The 21102-nt window shown below is 33.8% G+C and overlaps 1 protein-coding gene across 7 annotated transcripts in view; it reads right to left on the bottom strand.

Moving 5' to 3' along the window:
• Nucleotides 1-21102, bottom strand: part of TRPC4 (transient receptor potential cation channel subfamily C member 4) — a 174607-nt gene that overhangs the window by 55656 nt on the left and 97849 nt on the right. For all 7 annotated transcript variants that reach the window (XM_008073127.1, XM_008073129.1, XM_008073125.1 and 4 more), the window contains one exon: nt 2514-2850. In XM_008073127.1, coding sequence (XP_008071318.1) covers nt 2514-2850 — 337 coding nt within the window. The remainder of the gene's footprint in view (nt 1-2513; nt 2851-21102) is intronic.

Below are 21102 nucleotides of genomic sequence, written 5' to 3'. Positions count from 1 at the left end.
TGTCATCCACTCTCTAAATCATTTTATAGATGCATACACTGAAAATACTGAGATGCTGTTACCACCTATAATTTAATACATTCTTAGTGGTATAACCAGGCATGTAATAGAAGTCTGTTAGTGGTATAACCTGAGCATGTATTCAAGTCCAGTGCTTTTTCCACAATAGCCCAGTGACACAGAGCATACCCCTTATGATCAAGAATCTAGTAAAACACTTATAACTCTTGGATATATGAGGCATCCAGTCTCAGATATATGCGGCATCCACATTTCACCAGACTTGAGGAACAATATAACTGTTTGAAAGCTCTATTTGATACATAATCATGCTTTTCCTCATGTCCTGTTATTTAAGCAAGATAATCATTCTCATGCATTTTTTTTTTAATTCTAGAAAATCTCTTTTTCATCCAAAAAATTCCCAGATATATTAACTTCCCACAGTCAGGATACTTTAGAAAATGTTGCCTTTAGCAGATTTTTTTGGGGTGGTGGAGAGCTGGAATTTTTTGGGTGGGGGAGAGATGTGGTTTAGGTGTAGTTTCTTCCAGCCAACTTTCATGGAATATTCTGTTACAAGATTGGTATGGAACAGGCAGTCAATGACTGTTTTCATTATAAAAGTTATTCAAAGTTTGGAGCTTCTCTTTGTGTAATATCATTTACCATTTTATGCTATTATATCACATATCTATTTGTTACCCATTTCCTCTAGTAAAATTTAAACTTTATAAGAGCAAGAATGTTTTGTTATTGTTGTTTTACTCTTGTATCACAGTCACCTTGCACTGTGCTTACTGCCAAGACAGTACTTGACACATTTTCATTGGTTATATAAAGAAAAAGTTAGAAATAGTTTATCTGCTTATGCTGTATTGTATATATAGTATTTTTCAAAAGTGAAAAGTTCTGTGTTTAATTTGAGACATCAGGGTTTTTTTGACATCCAATGCAAGTAACTCATAATGAAAAACATAATCTCCTAAACTCTTCTGTAAGAATTGTTCCAAAAAAATTTTCTATGAAGCAAACTCTCTTAATAAAATTTATCCCTAATGAGAGATATTTAATTTAAATAAGACAGGCAGGATGATTTTATCTCTAATATTAACTGCAATGTTATAAGTATTTTATTCCAAAAGAAACTTACAGATTAATTAAATTTTTTTTCTAATTTGACCATGACCATACTTTATGCAATGCTGATTAATGATAACCTACTCTATTTTAAAGTTGACTTGAAATGTGTGATTTTCAGTAACATAAGTAAAACATCAAATCTTGTCCCTATGATCTTTTCTTATTGTCAGTATTTAACATGCGGTTTTTAAATTTTTAATTGATAAGTAAGTTTATCTAAAATTCAGAAGGCTATCCTTTTTTTCTGCCTTGTTCTCATCTTATAGTCTCTTCAGCAATTTTGATAGTTAACCCAAGCTGCTCTTCTGAGATTGTGAATCATGAAATTTGTCACATAGTTTCTAATTGCTAAATGATGAGATGGATATGATACGAGAGATTTAAAATGATGAGCTAAATTGAGAAAATGTGATTTCTCAGCAAACCACAGTATGATAGAGGACAGAATAATTAAAATGTAAATTTTAGCTATGGCTACAATAACAAGAAGAAAGAAAAATAAAACTTTCACTAGCTATATTAAGATTTTCTAGCTGGGCGCAATGGCTCATGTTTGAAATCTCAGCACTTTGGGAGGTGGAGGCAAGAGAATTGCCTGAGCCAACAGGTTCGAGACTAGCCTGGGAAACATGGAGAGAACTCGTCTCTACAATAAATCAAAAAATTAGCCGGGTGTGGTGATGCACATCTGTCCAACTACTTGGAACTTCCAGCTACTTGGAAGGCTGAGGTGGAAGGATTGCCTGAGTCCAGTAGGTCGAGGCTGTGGTGGCCGTGATTGTGCCACTGCAGTCTAGTCTGGGTAACAGAGTGAGACTCTGATTAAAAAAAAAAAAAAGATTTCTACTTTACAATGATTTGCTGCAGATCTAACATAAACATATTGTTTAATGCTCTATTATTTTGATTTTAATATAGAGGTCAAAGGCAAACTTACATGGATTAATTTTGTAAAGGTTGCAGTTACTTTAAGTATTAAATCACTATTTTTTTAGAGTGAATTTTACTTTCTTTTAGAAAGCTTACCAATTAAGAATATTAGAATGATTATATATGACCAATGAGATATGTTGAAAAAATTTTAATAAGCAAACAAACAAAAAACCCAGAAAATCATTCATGGAATATGAAGTCCTTTAAGTTTGGAATTCTAAAACCTAAGATTACATTCTATGCCTGATTTTGAAAGCAGGTTCATCACAGCTTGTAAAATATCTATTAGCTTTGTGGATTAAGTGTCAGAACTACAGTGGTCAGAACCTGTTTTAAAAATTCTTAAGTCCTAAACAGTAATTAATATTATTTTCTGAGCAACAAAATTCCATGGCAGTAACATGTTTTTATTATATTTTCTATAGTAACACATTTACCCAGGACCCACGGTAATATCATCCACTCGACGATGGTTGGTGGTGGACCTTGCCTGTTCAAGTCTGACCTGTCGATGTGCTGAGAGGCAAGCAGCAGCAGGAACAAAAAAGTCAAATAGGAGGCTGTGTGGCAGATAAACTTGATAAATGGTTTTCTGATGAACAGTCCAAGTGGGCTTTTAGGAGCTATCAGGTAGCACACAGAAAAGACAGGAAAAAGAAGTCCTATTATGAAACATGTCACCATCTTCACTGCCCAGTGCCTTCTCCGCCAGCCTGGAAACTCATCGTACCAGCGAGATGCCAGCAGCTGTTGACAATTGGGCTGAGCAACAAACTAAATGAAAAAGAAAGGAAAAGGGAAAGTGTGTCAATGTTATGTGAAATGGTTTCAATTCATCAATAAAAACAGTAATCTTTAAAGATCGAAGTTTTGTTCCATTTAAGTTTTTTATAACTTATTTTTAAAATTTTAAATTTATTCTATCTTTTTGTTAATAGTTTTAGAGGGCAAGTAGTTTTCAGTTACATGGAAACATTGTAGAGCAGCAAAACAAGTCTGGGTTTAAGTGTACCCATCGCCCCATCTGTGCTCATCGTACCCGACAGGAGATTTTTCAGTCCTCCACCCTTCCCACTCTCCCACTTCTGAATCTCCAATATGCATTATACCATTCTATATTTTACATTTAAATAATCAAAAGGTTTTGAACCATTAATTGAGAAAATCCCATTTATTGAATGTTTATTATACTCAAAGTATAGTGCCATGTGCTTGGTGAGAAACTAGTAAAGTCAAAATTCTAAGTCTGCATGTGAAGGAGCAAAAAGAGAGCTGAGAAGTAAGAATATTCATAGAATATGATGATAGGTGAACAAAGCAGTCTACAAAGATACACATACATACATAAAATATATGAATGTGGCCTTTTCTTGGCTTAGTGGCTATTTCTCGGTTACAACATGACACAATTTTTATTTTTATATTTGTAGGTGCTGTTAACACTTAAAATAATATTTATTACTTTCATCATCAGAAAAAGTAAACATTCTATTAATTGAGTTGAGGCAATAAGAGAAACTTGAGGAGGAATGTTATGATCACTGGAATGTAAATCATCATAGCTTAATTTGGTAGAAACAACACAAATACTTTACCTAAGTATAACTAGTTTCCATATACAAAACATTTCACAAACATGACATCATTTTATCCTGTCAGCACGTTTGCGATGTGGCCTAGACCTTACTAACACTATTTTAAGGATGAGGTCAGACGGAGTTATAAGAGGTCGCTGGTTACATATCTATTAAATGATGATATATTTGAATGACTTAATTTTTTTGTATACTCTCTTTCTCGTTGGGACTATCATTTAAACAATACATGAATTAAGAGAAAAATTTATCTTTCAGATAGAATCATCCAGGAATACTTCCCAGTAGGCATGCTTGTACAATCAGAAAAGGGAGAAGGCAATCCAAGGCAAGACATGGTGGATGCACAATAATAAATCCTGGTGTGTACAGTGTGTTTAAAGATGCCCTGTAGGCAGTTTTGTTTGTAGTAGAAATTTAAGTTCCATGTAAGAAACTTGGAAAAGTCCTATTGACATAAAATAGGTTTACTCTATCAGCAAACTTAATAGTTAGTCCTTTCTTTCTTTCTTTCTTTCTTTTTTGGAGTTGGTGTCTCACTCTGTTGCCCAGCTAATTTTTTGATTTATTGTGAGACGAGGGCTCGCCAAGTTGCCCAGGCAGGTCTCGAACCCGCGGGCTCAAGCAATCCACTCACCTCAGCCTCCCAGGGCACGGGATTATAGGCTGAGCCACCGAGCCCAGTTTACTTAGTCCTTTCATAAGACTCCCTACCCACTCCACATTTCCCACTTTTCTTCTTCAGTTCTAAGCCATATGAATCTCTTTTAGGTAGCACCTTTTTCTTTCTTTTAATGGTAAGCTAACAAGTAATCCCTGGGTACATAGAAAGGATGCCCTGTTTGGGACTAAAAGAAGAGATGAGGTGATTGAAGGAGTAATTCTATAACTGAGGTGTTCGACCATAGGGATTGGATGAAAAAAGGATCCTCATTCAACTGTTTCTCATCTTCTCTTGTATACCTACTCATCAACGTATATAGTGGGCAAAGAAATACATAATAAATTGAATTGTTTATAATAATAGGTTAAGTAAACACAGAAAAAATAAATCAGCATGCCTTTAAGACTGAGGCAATGCAACTTATATAAGCAAATTTCAAGTTCTGCAAACAACAAAGTTAAATTTTGTAATCCAAAGAATATCTTTCCCTAATATACTTCTTGCTTATTAGTCCAGTCAAAGTTAGGTATTTGAAAGTGAAAATAGTTATTGTTGATGTATCTTTAGAATACCGACAATGAGTGTTATAGATCATTAACAAGCACCATTCTCTTTGTTTTATTTTTTTCCTCCACACAATCCTTTTCATTAGCATTTCACAAGCAAATTATAATCTACCATTTTTTAAACTTTTTTATTCTCCATGGAATGAAATATTCTTAAAGTATTAGAGTTTAGCACAGCTTAAAAATCTTTATGGGGTGGTTAAAGAAACCTTTGGGAAATGCAGGATATAACATGAGTAGTTGTTATAATTTAATTAGTTCCTAAAAATTGAAGAAATATTATAAAGGACTAAGTACAAAACAACACATTTCACACATAAAGAACAGTAAAGAAAGGTATGTATTTTGTTCAATATGTCTGAGGTCTTAGACTCAACAACTCTGTTTTTTCTGGACAAAATCTCATTAAAGTATGGACAGCCCAGGTCAATTGAGTAAAGAACTCTATTGGGAGATTTAAGGTTTGTTTGGATAAATATTTCTGCTGACTAATACACACACATAGACTGTGTTAAGTTACCTAGAAGAAGCAAATAGTTTAATCTTCATAAAACACCTGCCATTACCAAATGCTAGCTTAGCCTTGATTTTTTTACTTATGCTGTTTTTCTTGAAATTACCTTTATTTTAATTGTTGGAAAGTATACATCTGTGCTTAGTAAATGAATAATATACTCAATGTTATATTAAACACAGATACAGAGAGGTTTCTGTAGAGATGAATAGATAAAAGTCTATATAAGAGCAGCAGTATGTAAAATATACAAGTTCCAAAAAATGTGGATATTATTTGGCTATAAATTTGTTCTACTCATGGGATTGAAATACTCCCCCCCAAATTCCTGAGAATTACCACAAATTCAAATATTCTCACAATAATTTCACATACCCCCCTTTTTAAAATCAAACCTTTTATTTACTTGTCTCCATCAGCATTTCCTAAAATATATTCCATTAATTATTAGACTTTCCATGAAAAAATGGATTTGTTTGTTAAATTTGTATCCAAATTAAGAATTAAAATCATTAAACGTTTATATTGCAAAATCTCTTGTATTCCCCTTCCTCTCTCTCTCCCTCCCTCCCTCTCTTCCTTCCTTCCTTCCTTCCTCCATTTTTTCTTCCTTTCACCTTTTCTTTCCTATATGCTTCCTTCTTTCTACTTTGTTTTTTATTCCCTTGCTACCTCTTTCCTCTCCTTCTTTCCTCTCACCCTCCCTTTCTCCTTTCCTCCCACACTTCCTTCCTCCCTGTATTTTTCTCTCTGTCTGCCTTCTCTCTGTGTTTACTTGTATTATTTGGAGTAATGCTCAGCTTTACTCAATCTCCTTCAAAGGATCCTCTCAGAGAGGGGCCACCTGTCTCTCTGACAGCAACCACCAGTCGTCCCAGCAAAATCCTCTCTAGGTGGGCAATCATGTTGCCTGTAGCATGCTTGGAGCCTTCAGCTCCTGTCTCATCTGCTCCATGGTCACACACACACAATGAGTCACAGGAACTACCATCATCTGCACCATTCTAGTACTGAAGAAGTAGGGTTTGGTTTTAGGCACACTTTATTACAGTCCCCTTCTTTCTCTAAACTTGAGGTTGGCCAGTTCCAGCACAACTCTTGCTATCACATTAAAATTCATATTAAAACACTATATAAACTTTCAAATTCGCATTTGTGCCATGCATTTATAGAAGATACTGTGAAAGAAGAAAAAAAAAAAACTTCCCATTCCTCTCTTTCAATAACCTTTAAAAGTTTTAAAAGTCTGATCTCATGATTATTTATAGGATCACTGAGTCAGAGGAGTCCAAATATTGAAGACACTGAAAATTATTGAATCCAATCTAATTCTCACAAATAAAAAAGTTAGATCTGGTGTCATTGATTCAAAAGCAACTACTTGAAATATAATATATATTTGTCAAAATATATATATATGTCAAAATATAATGACAACAAAAAAAGGATGATGAGAAGATAAAAGATAAAGCCGAAGGTTATGTAAAAATGTACTTTAAAAAAATGCAGCTCTGATAATTAAAATCACAGTGGTTCAGCTTTATTTGATATATGCCCTTTCTTCATACTTTCAGTTTTTTAAAAATATTTTTCTAGCATAAAAATTTGAATTTAAAGTTCAGACTGCAGCCACATTTTCTATAAGAGCAAAATCTAGATTCTGGGACTAACCATCATCACTACTTTATCCACATTAACTAAGTCAGATAGTTACATGAGTCTCAATTGACTGCTGACTGATTATAAAGAGAGTTGAAACTTTTGGATTAACTATATTATATTGATTTACATAAAGGCAATATTATTCCTTTGCTCAAAAAGACCACAAATTCATATGCAAGCCAGTTTGCTCTGGCTCTTACTGATTCTTCTTTAGGAATTAGAAAATAATCTGTTTGGGGGAGTTTTATTTCTCTGCCCAGAAATGTTTTCAACACCTTATTCTATGCTGTTGATATTAGAGTTAAAGGATTATTTATAGGGAAAAGATTTTCAGAAAATTATTTTGTTCAAAGCTGAAAACCCCTTTTTATCTTTTACTTCGTCACCCAAATCCTTTCATAGTTGCCAATAGACTTTAACCTTCTGAGTTTGTCCCTGTTTCCTAGAGATATCTCTGGTTGTGTTTCTTCTGGTCTCTCTGAGCACACTTATACCACATGACTATTGAGAGCCTTCTAGGCTCTCCTACCTCATTAAGCAAAACATCATTTTCACTAGATCCTTCTTAATTTAAATAAGGCAATAGAATTCTGCCTAGTCTATGAGTCAGTCATTGGCTAGATAAGTGGAAGAAGGACAGATCATGTAACTGTATAACTTAATACAGAGCATTATATGAATTGTTATAAAAAAGGTATAGGGAGGGACCTAGAATGGTGTGAAAGAGACTGGATTCAGTGGATGTGAGAAACATGGGTAGGTGATAGAAAACCTGAACAAAAAAAGATGTGTATACCCAGTTTCTTCCTGCAGACATTACCATCTTCCTTCATCATGACTCTAAAGTGATCTGGCAAATCTCTTGTGCTGTGCTGTGTGTGTGTGTGTGCGTGTGTGTGTGTGTGTGTGTGTGTGTGTGTGTGTGTACACGAGCGCATGTGCGCGCCTTATATATTTGGATATTGTAGAGATTAGGAGCACATAAGGCTTGAAAAGAGACCACTGGAATTTGAATCCTGGATCTGTTGCTTCCTGATTTTATGAATGTTAATCAATCACTAAACTTTGTGTGTCTTTTTTCGGATTTGTAAAATGGGGATAATAGAGAAACTTATCTCATGGGGTTATTATAAAATTAAATGAATTAATGTATGAAAAACACAAAAGTTCCTAGAATATTGTACATGTTCAATGAATGTTAGATATTATTATTATTATATATACACACATATGTTTACCCACACAAGGATATGTGTATGCACACTTATATGACCAATATACTCATACACAAATATATATTTATAAACTTCTACACAAATATATAATTTGCATTCACTTTCAGTATATTAAGGGTATTGCATTTATGCCTGTTTATGTATTTTTACATATTATATAACATAATTGTAATTAATATAATGTCACAAAATGGGTAATTAGCTTAAAGAGATTCTGCAAAAAATTGCATTCATAAAATGACTATAATTCAAACAGAAGAAAATACCAATAAAATAACTACTTGGCAAACTGAATTTTTATTAGCATTTTTAAAGGTAAAATAGACTCTTAAAAGTTTTAATCAAATTTGAGAGCACACTGGCTAAAAAAACTCAAGAATAATCAAGAAGACTAATTTACAAACTTTAGATTCTATCCTCTGCAGCCTATCTTGGTCAACAAGCACCTTTATCAGGTAAAAAAAAATCCCCTACCCAGTCATAGAACCACCTAAGAATTTTTTTTAACGTGCATGTTAAATTTAGATTTGCAGATTGGAATTCAAGGAATAAGTCAATGCATATTGCTGTGTCACCATGTCTGATGTCTACATAACCAGAAGGAAAGATAACTGAACTCCATGTGATAGTTGGTCTGACAGGGACAGGATTACACTTCTTAAACCATTCTTGGACTTAAATTCAAATTTAGTTTAACAGCTGAGCTGGAATGATAAGTGGACAGTAATGGGACGATGAAAATGGCAGAGGCAAAGGAAATAAAGTGGAGTGGTGATTAATTCGACTTTGAATGCATTAAATATTGAACTTAGCAAACAAAAAAAAGCAAGCAAACAAAACCCAATTTAGGTGGTAGGAAGGTAGAGTCAATAAATACTGTTCATGGAAAATCACAAAGGGCAGCAGTTGGGTCAAAGTCTACATCTATTCACCAATGTTCCTTTCAGGGCACATAGAAAGAATTGTTTCAAACTATTATGGAAAATAGATGAAAAAATGCCAGTCATTTCTAGGTAACTACCTGCCTTTCTTAAAAATAAATAGAGGTGTGGAGGCAGAAAATTATACAGTATTGAATAAACTATCAGTTGATTGTTGAGTCATGTAGATGAATAATAGATGAGAATGGTAGATGGAAAAGAGAGAGAAAGGTTTAGCCAAAATTCCTGCTTGCCTTGAATGGGCAACTTCCCCAGTCTCTAATGAGCCGCAAGCATTTTCTGAGCAGTGGGGTGACATGTTCAGAAAGGGGTGTTCCACTCTGAATCAAAGTCTCCTGGAAAGACTCCCACTGAAGTCTGAACACTGCTCTACTCTCTTCCATTAGGGCAAGAATACAGAAATAAAATAATAATAATAATATGAGAATGGATATTAATTGTTATGAAAGGATATAGTCACTCTTCTTTTCCCTTCCTTGCTCCTTTTTACACAATATCAAAATCTATTGTTTCTGAAAAAAACAGTAAGTTTTATAGGACCTTATAAAACAGGAAACTGGCTGGGCTTGGTGGCTCAGCCTGTAATCCCAGCACTTTGGGAGGCTGAGGCGAGTGAATCAAGAGGCCCCTGAGGCCACGGGTTCAAGACCAGCCCGGGCAACTTGGCAAGACCTTGTCTCTACATTTAAATAAGAAATAGCTGGGTGTGGTAGCGCACGTCTGTAGTTCTGGCTACTTGGAAGGCTGAGGTGGAAGGTTCGCCAGAGCCCAGCGGGTTGATGCTGGAGTGGCTTGAGCATGCGTGCCACTGCACTCCAGCCTGGACGAAGGAATGAGACTCCAACTCAAAAAATAAATAAACAAACAAACAAATAAACAAACAAATAAATACAGTAAAACAGGAGACTAACTTCATAACTTCTCTCCTGAATCAAAAGTTGATATAATAGAATAGTCTCTCCTCTACCCTGCCAATTTATACATATCAGAACTATAAGTGAAGGGTTATATTTGTTTTAAGTATGTTAGGTTTTATACACAGACAATTTTTTAACCTCTGGTCTCAGGATCAAGAATAAGATCACTTCATGTTATGTTCACCAATCTTTTTTCCTTTTGCCAATCTCTTTTCTCTGACAGCAATCTAAATGTCTGACAACAGCTCTGCAGGCTATCTTGGCTAACACATTTTCTGTGCTAAAAAAAAATCGTAATACTCAATTGTTAATTATCTGTTCACTGAGGTTGGAATACAGCTAGCCTACAATGGAGAGATAAAAATTTATATGCTTTGGAAGCAGCAGAGGCCACACAATAACGGATACCCCAGCTTGTGCTGTCTGCTCTAACCTGTAGGGCAACAGAGGGAGAATCTGAACAAAAACACATAAAGGAGACAAAAGGAGAACACAGTTCCCTATAACTTTGCCAGTCTTTGATATCACTTTCACAAAGCAGCGAGAAATAAGGAGTAAAGTCTCTGTTAAAAGGAAATTATTCTTTGGCATAATTTTTCATTCTTTCACTTTTGCTTACTCATCTAATTGTCACAGATTCCTGCAGATCAAGCATCTGTGGTGTTCTTTCCATGCAGGACCACCTCTCCAGTCCCTCTACTATACCTCTCATCTAGGTCCTGTGTCTCACACAAAGATTATTGAATAATTAACTTTCTTCTCTGATTCTTTTTACAAAACAACCTAAGTATGTTTCTAAAAATGAGGGATGCATTATTTCCTCTTCCTCATCATTGTCAGGATTTTCACTTGCCTTTAGTGCAAGGTTTGCTCATTCTCATCCTGGTCTATGTGGTTTTCTATGTAGCTATCTGTGTTTTCTTAAAAATAGAGGTGTGGAGTTTCCTAAGTGTTCATCCCAATGTGAAAGGACAGATCATAAGACGTGGATGAAAGATGACCTGAAAACGAAGACTGAGCTACTTAGAACAAAGACTAAGTACAAGAAAAAATTAGTTTTGAAAACTTAGACCTACAGTCATCAATAGGAATTCTTCAGAGAAACTCAACTTGTAACCCAAGGAGTATGAGTGTGAATAAAAACTTCACTGATTATTTTCTGATCCAAGGTCTTGTTATTATTGTGGCTATTGAAATTTTCTACATATAAATTATATTTTCATATTTATGAGATTTTATTAAAATGAGTTTGCTCATTGTATTAGTTTCCTAAGGGCTGTCAGAACAAAGTACCATAAACTGCGTAGTTTAGAAAGACATATTTTTTCTTCTGACACTTCTGAACATGTAAAGTCAAAAATCAAAGTGTTGACAAGGTCAGGCTCCCTCTGAGGCTCTGGGTAGACTCCTTCTTTGCCTCATTCTACCTTATGGTAAGTAGCTGTCAATTATAGCATTCCTTGGCTTTAAGCTACATTATTCCAATCTCTGCCTCTGACATCATGTGGCATTCTTCCTGGGTGTCTCACTTCAAATCATCTTCTCTCTTTTCATAAGAATACCAATGATATTGGAGTAAGGGCCCAACATACTCCAGGATGACCTTGTTTTCACTAATTTTATGTGCAAAGACCCATTTCTAAATAAGACCACATTCTGAAAGACTAGGGGTAATTACATTAGTAAATATATTTTAGAGGATACGATTCAAACTATAACATTCTTAAGTACTCATTTTCTAGTGGTTGCCTAGTATGTAGCTTTTGATTTTATAGTTTACATAAGAATTGTTATTTCAAATGTTACAAATATATTTCAAGTCTATTAATAATTTAAAAAATCCAGATACCTTCATTTTATAAACATTGTTTTATTAGATATTATGGTTAGCCCAAATCAATAGTTTAGATGAATTGAAGATATATTGCAATGGCAGATTGTGACCTTAGATCCCTGTCTTCAATTTTTGTTCAACTTTCTTCTGTCTCCTATGTCCTATTTGTCAATTTTCTTATTTTATCACAAGATTGATGATAAATGACAATGAATAAGATGGAACAAAGAAGAGTAAAGTATCAATAACATTACGAAATGATGAGACTCTATACATAGGTAGCCAGTTCTCCATATAATGCACGTTCATGATTGCCTGAAAATACATCATATTCCTAATACCATCTCCCATATTAGTCTTATGCTACAATTAAATCTTCCTAAGGGTGTTCTGAAAACTGCATATTTTAATGGGCATAAAGCATTACATTGCTTGGATAAACAATAAACTAAGCAATTAATACATACTTGTCATCCAGTGGAGATACATTTTTTTCCAATGGGATTAAAAAATAGTGGCTGGAAAAATAAGGACCATAAACTTCGGTCTGGCCCAGTACTATTCTTAGTGAAGAATTCCAAGGATGTTGGGGGAAGTATATGGATGGATTATCCAGGAGAAGACATCTGAGACTTAGTATTTGTATGTAGTAGGAATCTTCAACATAAGAAAAACTTTGAGTACTATAGCACTGCTTTGTTTGATAATATTTCTAATGTTAAATTATCAGCATATTTCTTCTACTGCAAAATTATCATATGAAAGTCACACAGATACATAAAACTCAATAAGGTCACAATTTATTTAACGTTTTGGATCATAACACTGCTTAGCCATATGTATGCATTATAATGATTAGTGTGGCACAATATCTATCAAGATAATACATGAACTCTTCTCCATCTACTCATGGCCTAAGTTTAAGATTTAGAGAGTCCCTGGCTTCAAAAAAACAAAAACAAAACTATATTATATAACTTAGCTTCTCCCTGGCCACCATGTATAATTATCCAAGCACAATAACAAGAAAACAAAAATCCAAATAAAAAAAATAGGCACCCATATTTGCACACCATCAAAAGATATATAGATGGAAAATAAACACATGAGAAGATGCTCAACATCATTAAACATTAGGGAAAAGAAAATCAAAACCACAATGAGATATCAGTACACACCTAGTAGAATGTCAAAATTAAAATGACTAGTTAGCCGAAACATATGTTGGTAGGGATTTGAAGAAACTAAAACTTTCATGCTTTGCCTATCAAAATGTAAATGATCATCCATTTAAAAAAAAAAAGCAGCTTGCAGTTTGCTTTTATTTTTAAATTAAACATACATCTACTGATGATGAAGTCATTCTAATCCTAGGTATTTTTCTAAAAGTAAAGAAAGTGTATGTCCACACAAAGACTTGCTTACAAATGTCTTGGCAGCTTTTCTGTGTGTGTGATAGCTCCAAATTGGAACAATCCAAATATCCCTCAATGAATAAGTAAGCGAAATATGGTGTAGTCATATAATAGAAGCTTATTCACCAATAAACAGGAATGAACTATGGTGTTGAGTACACATATGTGGCTGAGTATAAAATAATTGTGCTGAATGAAAAAAGCCAGAGGAAAGAAGAACACACACTGTATAATCCCATTTATATAAATTCTAGAAAATGCAAACTAAGCTACGGTGACAGAAAGCAGATCAGCAGTAGCCTCTGGGGGAGGGGATGTAGAAAAAGATTAGAAAAGAACAAAAGGAAACTTGTGGGGTTGATGGGTATAGTCATTATTTTAATTTAATGGTGTTTTACAGGTGTGTACATTTTACAAAAACTTATCAAAGTGTTCACTTTTAATATGTTCAGTTAATTTTATGTCAATTTTACTTCATAAAGTTGCTAAAAAAAATGTTTGTCCATATTTTGCAGGTACCAGAAGCACATTGGGGATTACCTGCCTCCAATCTGTCACCAGTCTTATTAAGTCAGCATCCTAACTTTCTCTTGTATTCATCTCCTTACTTCATTTCAATACCATTCCTTGTTACATGACATCTCACCATAATGTCACATCGGATGTGTGGGAATGTAACTTAGTACAGCCATTATGGAAAATAGTACACAGGTTCCTCAAACAGTTAAAAATAGAACTACCATATGGTTTAGCAATCCCAATACTGGGTATATATCTAAAATAAATGAGATCATTTTGTCTAAGTGACATGTTTATTGCAGCACTATTCTCTGCAGCCAAGTTATAAAATCAACCCTAGTGTCCATCAATGTATCAATGGATAAAAAAAGTGGTATACACATAAAATGGAATATTATTAAGCTATAAAAAAGAATTCCTTTCATCATTTAAGACAACATAGATGAAACTGAAGGACATTGTTAGGTGAAACACGCCAAGCACACAAAGACAATTACTGCATGATCTCGTATGCACACTCTAACAGGGTTGAATTCACAGATGTTGAGAGTAGAATGGTGGTTACCAGGAGTGAAATGGTGGTTGTGGTGCTGGTGGGGTGGTTGGGGAGATATTAGTTAAAGAGTACACAATTTCAGTTAGATAGAAATAAGTGTAAGAAATATATAATACAACATGGTGACATAATTAATAACATTGCATTATATTCCTAATTTAATTTTAAATTAATTTCAATTTAGATTCTAAGTGTTCTCACCACAAAAAAAATAATAATGATGTGAGGTCATGCATGTCAATTAGTTTAATTTAGCCATTTCCCAATGCATACAAATTTCAAAATGTCATATGGCATACAATAAATATATAAATTGTTTTTAATTAACAAATAAATGAACCTTTTATACAAAAACACACATTACTCTAGGTTTAAACTATGAAAATTAGTCTATTTACTGCCCAAATCAGCCTCTGAGTTCTTTTCCTTCTAAGCCACACAGCATATTGCTGAGATGGTGGGCCTTGTGACATACATATTTATGTGCATCTTCCTCATTTAAAAATATGAACTATTTCATAGTCCCCAGAAAAGAACCCCAGGTTTATACAAGGCCTACAAGGCCCTTAGCTTCTTTATCAACATATTCTTTTCTCCAAGCCCTGCTTAGTGATACTTCAGGCATACAGACAACTCAAAGTGCTCTAATGATGCCTGGGGCTTTCTTACCATTATAGGCTTGTATACACTGTACTGATGCCTTTGCCTGGAATTATCCATCTCCTGTTTTCTCAAGGTCAGTTCCTATTGATCTTCTAAGTCAGCTTTGGATATCCCTGGTTATGCATAGAGTCAATTGTTTTTCCAAGTGCTAACTTTGTACCTTGAACATAAGTTTGCAATAGCATCTATCCCCTATGTCTTCTGCATTGTATTTATTGATTATACTGAAACATTGGAGAAGGGTCTGTCAGTTTTCCTCACTTAATCCCCAGCACCAGTGCCTGGCATTGAGATGTCAATGACTATTTACTCAATTGAATTAACTGCTGGGCATAGCAAAAGGATTTTGTGTCCATTTAGTCGGCATTAACTGCTTATGTAAGTTCCACAGAAAACCCTGGTTGAAGTCGGTAACCTCAACAATTAAAAGAATACTTTGTATATCATGTGTCTGTTTTCGGAAATTACACAATTAGCTCCTTCTCTCTTTTCTTAACATAGTGTGAAATAGTCCAGGCGGCTTCCTAGGAGATCAACTGTGTTGCCTGAATGTAGGGTGAGAAGGCTGCCTCAGTCCAGGTTAAAAGATAGTGCTTAAAAACTATTAAAAATCAAGTTTTTCTTGGAAAGTTCATATTCCAAGGAGAAGAAAGGCAGTGTGTTTTAAATAGTTGCTGAGGAAATTTATTTCAGAGTACTGTGTCTCAATTCGATAAGAACAGATGAAAGATGGGCAAGAGTTGAAAGTGGCAAACACAGTCTTCCAAGCTCTTTAATCCTCTCGATATTGCTTTAAAATAAAACAATCTTTTTCTCTCCTTGCTTTTCTGCATAAACAGATACATACATGTCTAATGAAAACTGTAATTTTAAAAAAAGAGCAAATTAAGGATCCCATCTCCTTGAATATAATACTGTTAATGATTTCCAAATATTGTAAAGACAATATCAGCATTTGACTCTATAAGAAAATAAAGTATATTCAAGGTTTTATCCTCTTATGTCATCATGAATGTGTATCAGAGAACATATACAAATAGCTTAAAGCAAATTGCAATTTTTGAATTGGAAATCTCAATACTCAGTATCACTCTGCTCCAAAAAGTAAATATATCCTCAAACTCCATTTCACCAAGTTATAATTCACCAAGTTTTGCATAATTTCACCAAGTTCTATAATGCAATCTGTTTGTAATTTAGGGACTGTCTCTAAAAGGCTTTCAATAATTATCTTTAAATATCACAAGATTTGAACAGAGTGCTTAGTAGTTAGTTATGTATATACAATCTGATTACAAAGTCTAAGAAAAATTCTAAAATAAGTCTCACATATAGAAGGAGTTCAATTTCTATTGTTTCCTATGCCAGTGCCAATTTCACGTCAACTCCTTTGTGTCACCACCATGACTTCCACAATATAACTTAAGCAGTATGTAAGTATGACCTATGGAGAATAATTCAAAGATTCTTAATTCTTTTGTTACCCCGAGATCCCCAAAATTGCATATCAACTTTCGTGGTAGTGAAAATAAGACTATCTCTATAGAACTCCCTATAGTAGCTAGGAATGGTCTGATTAGGAGATAAAAATTACAAGTAAATTATTCATCTTAATCTTTCATTTGCATTTAAGAAATGGTAAAAGATAGTGAATGCTAGAGATTTAGCCCTAGACCTGACGGAACTGTGGCTTTTCACTTTGAACTCTTCCTGTTATCCCTGTCTTGTCTGAGTCTCCTGATTTCAGAAATGAGCAGTTCCCATGTTCTCAAACTTCAGTGTCATTACTCTCTCTGTCCTAAAACAGGGACATTTCTTACTTCAAACACAGAAGAAGCTTCCATACTTGACAGTAAATAGAATTACAACCTTAGCAATAATAAAAATAATCATAATTGTATAGAATGCCTGTTTTTTTATACGTAGACTTTCAGTGGAAATAAAAGTTGTGCGGAGATTTAGAAATACTCAAGAATTACTTGCTAAATTCTTTTCTAGTGGTGGAAAGTCCATTTGATAGCAAGCAGAACCTATCTGCTTCATATCATCTAGACATATTATTGCCAACTGTGAGTAACTATTTAACTACCTCCAAACATTTATAATGCATTTTTTTGGTGCATGATACATACGTGAAATGTAGTCAAAATATTTACTTATATTTCTTTCATGATAAGTTTAGTTTACCCTAAACATTGTTGAAAGCTGAAAACAGTTTGAATGTTTTTCCTTTACTAAATTCAGTAAGACCATGATACATATTCTGGACACTTCTATATTTACTTTATTCTCTGATCCCAAAGGAATGCAAAAATCACAATAGGAAATATTTTCCTACAAACTCCTAACATTTAGAATTGTGAGTAGCAGTCTAACATACATATATTATTCAAATAAAAAGTCTTAATTTTCAGTAAGTCATCTATTCAGTTAGTTAAAAGTGAAAAAGCTAAAGCTCAAAGAGTGCTAAAGAAACTTCTCTTTTCTTTCACCATGTAAGTAAATGGAATTTAAGTGAAGATGAAGATAAGTTTCTCATCTAACAAAATACTAGAGTATTTTTATGTCATATTATTGTATTGTGATTGACATAGTCTTACTATTTTATTTTTACCACAATAAACTCTTGTTTATCTGTACAAGTTATGAATCTTCCCAGAGAAAGAATGGGAACTAATTGGAGCTAAATCCCAGACAAACTTTTCCACCTCAGGATGATGTGGAGGCAGAAAAACATTGGACATGGGCTTGAGGAGTTGCATTTGAGGTAGTTCTTCACAGTGTCACTAAAGTATAGACCTTACAAAGTAACCTGCTGTTTGAAGATTGAGAATTTTTTTCATTTGAGGATTGAAATACTTACTCACTCATTATCTAAGAGGTGATGATAACTACTGGTACCAAATATTGTCAGCATTCAGATTTCTGTTCAAAACTCTGATGTAAAGAAAATCTAACACATCAAAAGTATCTGTCAATTACATTAAAAGGACACTAAATGAGCATAAAATATAAATAGTTATGTCATTGTGAAGAGTATAGAGTTAATATTTAACAATAATGTTATTGATAATCAATAATAATTGGGTCAAGTGCAGTGGCTCATGCCTGCGATCCCAGTACTTTGGGAAGTTGAGGCATGAGGATCTCTTGAGGCCAGGAATCCCAAGATTACTGTGCATTATGCTCATACCACTGCACTCCAGCCTGGGCAACAGAGCAAGACCCTGTCTCTAATAATGATAATAATGATTGTAGAATTACTAATAAAATGGGGAAGGAAAAATGTTGTGCGTGAAAAAGAAAGAGAAGAGAATGGTAAATTATATCCTCTTTCATCATCCACCTTTCCTTCCTTCATATCACATTTAAAGCTCCAGCAGTCCCCTGTCTGGAACACTTTCTCCTCGTCATTCAACTAGCCCAGCCACTTCTTTTCTGGTTGTCAAGTCTCATTCTAAGAGAGTCTTCCTGAAATATCCTTCACACTGGTGGGTTTCTTTTTATGTGCATGTACCAGAGGATCAACTGTAACATATAACATTATAGCTATTTACATATTTATGTCTGCATACCAATTTGACATTATTTATCTCTGCATCTATAATACCTTTCAGAGTTTCTGGTACAAAGATGATTTTTGAGAAGTGTTTTGTTAGAATAAACAAATAAATATAGGTATGGTGACAGTAGAAAAACAAATTTTACCTGCCGCTATCAAAATTGTACGTAGGTTATTTTATGACTTTAAGAGTGCTATATACCATGGAAGGAGACACTGAATTTACACATAGGTGGAAAGCAAAAGAAAGACAGGCAAGCAACAAGATATTATTTCTTTAAAAAGTTAAAGATATGTAGCATATTATATTTCTGACTTTACCACTCTATCTGAAACATTAGGAAGAAAGTATTTTCTTGGTAAATAAACATGACCATGATACATGGAAAGGAACAATTTGCCTTAATTCTACTGCAAATTAATTACTGCTTTCTAGCTTTAATTGGATTTTTAGACTTCTACTTTCTTGATCTATGTAAACATTGAGAGATAAAGCGCGAATCCCCAGTTTATGCATAAGTCTTGAAGTGTCAACAAAATAAGTGCTGTACGATTGTGTTTTAATAGGCAGAGCTTGAAGAAAAAAGTAAACCAAAAAACGCACAAAGCTGTATTTATGTGTTATTTTTGGTTGTTACTCTTTAGTTTTAAAAAATAGCTGTTTATTTACATTTTTCAGGTCTTGAGTGTGTGTTACTATCTCCACTCCATAGAAAAAGTACTTCATGAAATTTTCTCATTCCCATTGTTCAACTATGCTATAATAAACTTTGTAGCTTTGGTATAAAAATGGTTTTTACATCAAAGAGAAAGACACAGCTAAAAATATAAAGTAGCTGGGCTTGGTGGCTCAGCCTGTAATCCCAGCACTTAGGGAGGCTGAGGCGAGTTTATTGCCTGAGCCCACAGGTTTGAGACCACCTTGGGCAACTTGGGGAGACCTCGTTTCTACAATAAATTAAAAAAAAAAATTAGCCTGGTATGACAGTGCACGCCTGTAGTTCCTGCTGCTTGGAAGGCTGAGGTGGAACAATTGCTGGAGCCCATCAGTTCAACACTGGGGTGATTGTGAGCGTGCCACTGCACTCCAGACTAGGCAACAGTGAGATTCTGACTCAGAAATAAATAAATAAATAAAATAAGGTATCAGATTATTGTTTCCTAGCTAAATATACTACTAGATATAGACTTTCTACTTGCCAAACATATTATTTATCCGTTTTTTTATTTAAAAAATTTAGCTGATGACTGATCTTTATGGACTTTAAATCTCACTTGTCTCTAAGGTATAATAGCAACATGACTGAAGTTATCTGGCCATGAATTTTCTTAGTTATAGATTATCAATTAGGAAAAGAAACAAAGTATGAAAGCAAATAATTTTTGAAGAGAAAGCCAGACAATAACTTTTATATCAAGTCAATTGAGAAGTAAATTTTTAGGACCCATACAATGCTATAAAATGTATAATTAAATATTGTTTTATACTATGCAAAGGTTGATTTTTGTACTCTAAAATGAGACTTCAGCAAAAGAATCGTCACAAAGTAACCATCAAGACAATCTCCTCTTGTGAGCATATGAATTCTCAGGTCAATTTTCTAAAAAGTCACACAGACTATGTTTCGATAAAATAACACTACATAACTTTTGTTAAAATATTTGTGCTTTTATACCAGGGACCTATTATGGCTGACCATTTTGTAAACTTCTTTTTGCTTGTATTGTGAAAATTCACACATAAATTTTGAAACAGAGTGCTAAAAATAATATATTCCATGAAATATTTGAATATCATATTAAATGGATGATCATAGTAATAATAATTTCAAACAGAACCTCTTTGCAACATATTCTAGGGTTAATGGTGTAAGACGTACCAGTACTTTGAAAATTGTTAAGTATGATATGAATATTGTATCAATTCATAGCTTTATTCAATTTGAAGTAATTTATTAATCAGTTATGGAATGAACAAACCCACAATTCTAACTTAAAGATTCATGAAATCTGTAATATGTAAGAATGTTTTTCTAAGTTCCCAGAGTGAATGAATCACCCAAATATCAACAAATTCACACTCCAATTTGATTATTTTTGCTACTCTTGAAGATATGAATCTCCCTGTAAGATATAACATAGTTAAAAAGAAATTGATAATTGATGAAGAGATTTAAACTAAATAACTTCCCATATTTCTTTACATATGTTTTACTTAAATACTTGACTTTCTTATCTTACCCAGTAACATATAGGCATTTAATTTCTTCAGTCTAGTGCAATATTGTTCCAAAAAATAAGATGTGAGTCATATCAAAAAAGAAAAAGATACAGAGTTAAGGTTTCATTCCGTCACCCAGGCTGGACTGCAGTGGCATGATCA

This window comes from Carlito syrichta, unplaced genomic scaffold (genome assembly GCF_000164805.1).
Source record: "Carlito syrichta isolate Samal-C Ts95f unplaced genomic scaffold, Tarsius_syrichta-2.0.1 Scaffold315653, whole genome shotgun sequence".
Classification (NCBI taxonomy): Eukaryota; Metazoa; Chordata; class Mammalia; order Primates; family Tarsiidae; genus Carlito; species Carlito syrichta.
The sequence above is the reverse complement of the archived record's forward strand: the minus strand, read 5'-3'. Positions and strand labels throughout refer to the sequence as shown.